Source organism: Cyprinodon variegatus, unplaced genomic scaffold (assembly GCF_000732505.1).
Source record: "Cyprinodon variegatus isolate N-32 unplaced genomic scaffold, C_variegatus-1.0 Scaffold872, whole genome shotgun sequence".
NCBI lineage: Eukaryota > Metazoa > Chordata > Actinopteri > Cyprinodontiformes > Cyprinodontidae > Cyprinodon > Cyprinodon variegatus.
This window is the reverse complement of record NW_015151325.1, coordinates 205,254-209,881: the sequence shown is the minus strand read 5'-3', so window position 1 is coordinate 209,881 and position 4,628 is coordinate 205,254. Positions and strand designations below refer to the sequence as shown.

The following is a 4,628-nucleotide window of genomic DNA, read 5'->3' as shown; positions in this document are numbered from 1 at the left end:
GGTGTTGATGGGTTTGAACTTCTCTGTACGTCCATTTCACCCACTGAACTATTATTATTCATCAATGGAAACTCTGCATTCTATGACCCCTTTAAAACAATACTTCTACCAATTGACTCTCATTGTTTATCGTTGCAGCCTGGCCAATTTAAAATATCTCACAGTCTCGTGCATCAGATTCCACAATAAGCAAGGTGGTTAAAACCTTTTTAAAAGAACAAAAACCTGTTAAGTGAAAAGCATCGTACTTAGAAGCAGCTTTTGAGGTTTTGGGCAAATCTGTCTGTAGGAGTGAGATGAAACGAGCAGCAGCAGCAGCAGCAGCAGCAGCAGCAGCAGCAGAGAGCCATAGAGCAGTGCTGAGTGGTTGTGTAAGAAATGAAAGAGTTTGTTGCTGTTCTTTGTGTTGCAGCTCAGCAGGAAGAAGCCTCCAGATATCAGCTGCATAGATCTGCTGGGTAACACTCCGCTGCACTGTGCCGCCTACCGAGGCCAGAGGCTGTGCGCCCTCAAGCTGCTCAGGAGCGGCGCTGACCCCAACGCCATGAACAAAAACGGTGCGTCTGCCAACGCCTGCAAAGAGCTAGGAAGTACCCATGAAAGGAAAACTAAAAATCAAACTTTTAAAGTTTCCAGTTTTGATGTATGCTCAGTTAGTTCCTCCACTGAGTTGGTTTTATTCTGCAAAGTTAAATTCAAGCAGATTCATTAAGCGTTGATTTTAAAATCAACATAAAGAGGCTCCTGATGGCTTTCATGGCGCCTCTTTACAGCAGCCTGTCATTGTGCTCCTTGGCAGCCATGGTTACGATGTAGCTAATCACAATAAATGACTGAGCCATTAACACCAGTGTGATGCTAACCTTTCACACTGTACACCAGCGTTAGATGAATTCAACCCTGAGAAGTGTTCAATTGCAGCTATTAGGAGTGTTTTTCAGTGTTAATTGTTTAACAAAAGTCTTTTTTAAACACATTTTAGTGTGGATCAATATGGACTCTCTAAAAGTGTTGAATTTAACTCCCTACAAGTTGAATTAAACTAATAATTGATAATTAAATAATAATTGAACTTTATTGATGTCATGACATTGGATAAATTAACTCTGTATTTAACCCCTCCCCTTTGGGAGCAGTGGGCTGCCACTGTGCGGCGCCCAGGGAGCAGTGTGGGGTTAAGGGTCCTGCTCAGGGACCCAGAGTGGAGGCTGTGGGGATGGAACTGGAAAGCTCTAACCCACTAGGCCAGGGGTTGGAAACCCCCCCCCCCACCCCCACCCCTTGTGGCTCCTTGGAGCTTTTTAAAAAAAATGTATGAAATAAGCTTTTTTTGTTTGTTTATTTTAATATGGTGTGCAGGAGATCAAACATTCATTATGTTTTCCAGTGTTGGAAACATTTGTATAATAAATACATTTAAACAATAAAAGTAAACATTTCTTTCAACGAAAGTTTGCATCACAGTCATCAGTGATGGGACTAACGGCGTTGAAAGTAACTCCCTTAACTTTCTTTAGTAACTAGTAATCTAACTAATTACTTTGACTGTAACTATAACGCAGTTACCATGCCGACACCCCGTTACTGCGCGTTACTCAGGTCGCACAATGAACCTTTTTTCATGCTAGGACTCGTGCGCGCCTTGTCATGAGAGAGGGGAGGATGAGGATGGCTGATGTATAGTGAGATTCCGTCTGTCAGTTGGGTAGGTGGGTGTCTCTGCTGGTGGGTGTTAACGTACAGCACACACAGAGAGATGGAGAGTCAGGAGGACTCCTGCAGCAAAACAGCGTTTTCCACATGGAAATACCAGTGTTACGTCGAGCTGCGTTTCCCCATCAGATACGGTTTCCTCTGCATCTCCGCACAGCGCAGGCGGCACGATTCACCGCGCAAGCGACAGGAAACGCACATGATCGCTAAAGACGCGTAACAGTCGCCCTGTGCTCGCGCCACTGGGGAACTATGGAGAGCGTGAACGATGAAATGATAGCCTATATGGAGAAAGGGAGAAGTCTGTCTGTCTGTCTGTCTGTCTGTCTGTCTGTCTGTCTGTCTGTCTGTCTGTCTGTCTGACTGACTGACTGACTGACTGACTGACTGACAGACAGACAGACAGACAGACAGACAACCCAAACACACAGGATTTCAGAATTAAACATCCCCAGTTATTACGGTAATTTCATTCACTCACCAGATCTGAACGCCCTGTTAAAACACTACCATCCATGAGTAGAGGTAATGCAGCCTGATGATATTTCCACCGCATCAGATAGCGTTCCCCCCATGTTAAGCAGGGGGAACGCTATCTGACGGGGTTTATAGGCCGTCACATAGCGTTCCTCCCTGATGTCATTTACGTTGAGTTGCAATAAATGCTAAACTCTCTGCAGGTTCTTGTCTTTGTCGTCCGCTCTATTCAGCTGGCTTTGGAAACACACGGCGAGAAGGTGGGGGCTGGGTGGTGGGGGTTACGGGGGCGAGAAACGCAAAAGTAACGCAATAGTTACTTTTACTAGTAACTAGTTACTTTTATTGTGGAGTAACTCAGTTAGTAACTCAGTTACTTTTTGGGAGAAGTAACTAGTAACTATAACTAATTACTTTTCCAAAGTAACGTGCCCAACACTGGCTGCCATAGAGATCAGTGGTCTCAGCCTGCAGCGGGTTTCAGCGCAGCGCCAGGCAGGCAGGCAGGCTGGCAGGCAGGCAGGCAGGCTGGCAGGCAGGCAGGCAGGCTGGCAGGCAGGCTGGCAGGCAGGCAGGCAGGCAGGCAGGTGGCTGCTGTAAACAAAGCGGTGGGTGTGTCTCAGGCCATAGAGGCCAAAGGGGAAAAAAGGAAGATAGCTGATGAGAAAAAAGGATTCAAAGAATGGAGCGAATCATTTGCTTTCATTACCAATGAGGAAGGATCGCCTGCATGTTTGCTTTGGAAGGAGAAAATGTCAAATAATGAAGTCATTAGGAAAGGCATTTCCAGGGAAGGCTGCTGAATATGCAGCCCACCACCAAGCTGGGAGGGAGAGAAAGGGCAGAACTTCTGGATGAATTAGAAGAGAGCAAAGATAGATCTAAGAAGTGGATTGCATCTCCAAACTCCACTACTGCTGCTAGTTTGGTTGCAAGCATAGAAAACCGTTCATAGATCCAACAGGTAGAGCTCTGGTGCAGCGATGGGAACTTTCTTTAATTTTTTTCCCCAAATCCTCAAAATAAAGATACGACCAAGGAACGCTGGTGATGGAGGATGTGGGATTTCAGGGTTAGAGAGCTCTGCTCTGATGATGTCACTTCCTGTTTGGTTCCTCATGACTCCATCAGCTCCTCCCAACAGAAACACGTCCACCAGAAAGATTCCTTTATCCTGTTTCTATCATTTCATCAATGCAGCAGAACCTAAACCACGTGGTGAAGCGGCACGCGATGGGAGCGTTCACTGCTCCTCCCTCACATCATGCTGCTATGTGACCTTTGCTCCAGAATAAACATTTAATCATGAATGATTATTAGATATTTAAGCCCATTTTTTACAGTGGGCTAATACATTTAGAGCCGTGTTGCCATACGAGGCTGATAGAAGACTTTTTTGAGGCTCCAGAATTTTTTTGTTGTTGTTGTTTTTGGTCCAATTTGGCTCTTTGAGTGTTTTGGGTTTCTGACCCCTGATTTGGACCAACACTCTCATGTTGCCTCATGTTGCTTATTTTCCAGCTTTAATCTGAGATTTTCTCTACATACTGAAACTATTTACGTCCAGAGAGAAATGACGGCCATTTTGTTGTGAGGCTAGAATTGTTGCACATTTCAGGTCCTTATTCTCATCCTTTACCCTCCATAGTAACCATTATTAAAATAACTATCTTAAGAGCTGAGATTTCCCTCGATGCACCGGTTTTAGATAAAACCTTGACGTTTCCATTGCTTGCAGCTACATTTAAAGCCCCTCCTGTTTTTGTGCATGCGTTCTGTGGTGATAAATCTCTTCCGTTCTCTAACCTGCAGGGCAGACGGTGTTTGACCTGGCCAGCGATGCAACAATGAAGCAGTGTCTTGAAAGCAACGTTCATCGAGTGAGTGTTCAGCACATGCTCAGCTTCCTAACGCTTCACTGATTTGTTTTATGATGTGTTTTCTACTCCCTAAATGTTTGTCATATGCAGGGTTTGACCCGTCATGTCAAAAAGTATGAAGGACTCCTCTGGAAGGTAAAGTCCAAGATTTATTTCTTTTTTTGTCCAGTGGGTCAGAGAAGCAATTCCTCCTATTAGTTACTCTCTATCTGCAGGCATATTGCTGTGCCAGAGAGTTCATGTGGAAACACATTTCTCAGTTTGTCTCTTTAATCCTGTGGTTTCTAACAGCAGCTTTAAAATTAGAATTATTTACAATTTAGAAAACAAGCTTGTATTTAAAAAGCTGCTTTTTTATTTATCTTTCATTTTGAAAAATTGAGTTTGGGATTTTTTTTTTTTTTACCATCTAGAAAATTGCATAGATCTGTATGGTTTCTCAGTAATGTGACGCGTCAACTGACCTCCATTTTAATCATAATGCCAAAACCTTGAACAGCCTCTGAGAGTTACTCTGGTTTTCATTTCCATCATACTGAAAAATAATATAAGCAACAA

The 4,628-nt window shown here is 43.9% G+C and overlaps 1 protein-coding gene across 2 annotated transcripts in view; it reads left to right on the top strand.

Moving 5' to 3' along the window:
- Positions 1–4,628, top strand: part of LOC107099464 (oxysterol-binding protein-related protein 1-like) — a 64,676-nt gene that overhangs the window by 9,734 nt on the left and 50,314 nt on the right. For both annotated transcript variants that reach the window (XM_015397600.1, XM_015397601.1), the window contains exons 7-9: positions 413–557; positions 4,003–4,070; positions 4,161–4,205. In XM_015397600.1, the coding sequence (XP_015253086.1) occupies positions 413–557; positions 4,003–4,070; positions 4,161–4,205 (258 nt within the window). The remainder of the gene's footprint in view (positions 1–412; positions 558–4,002; positions 4,071–4,160; positions 4,206–4,628) is intronic.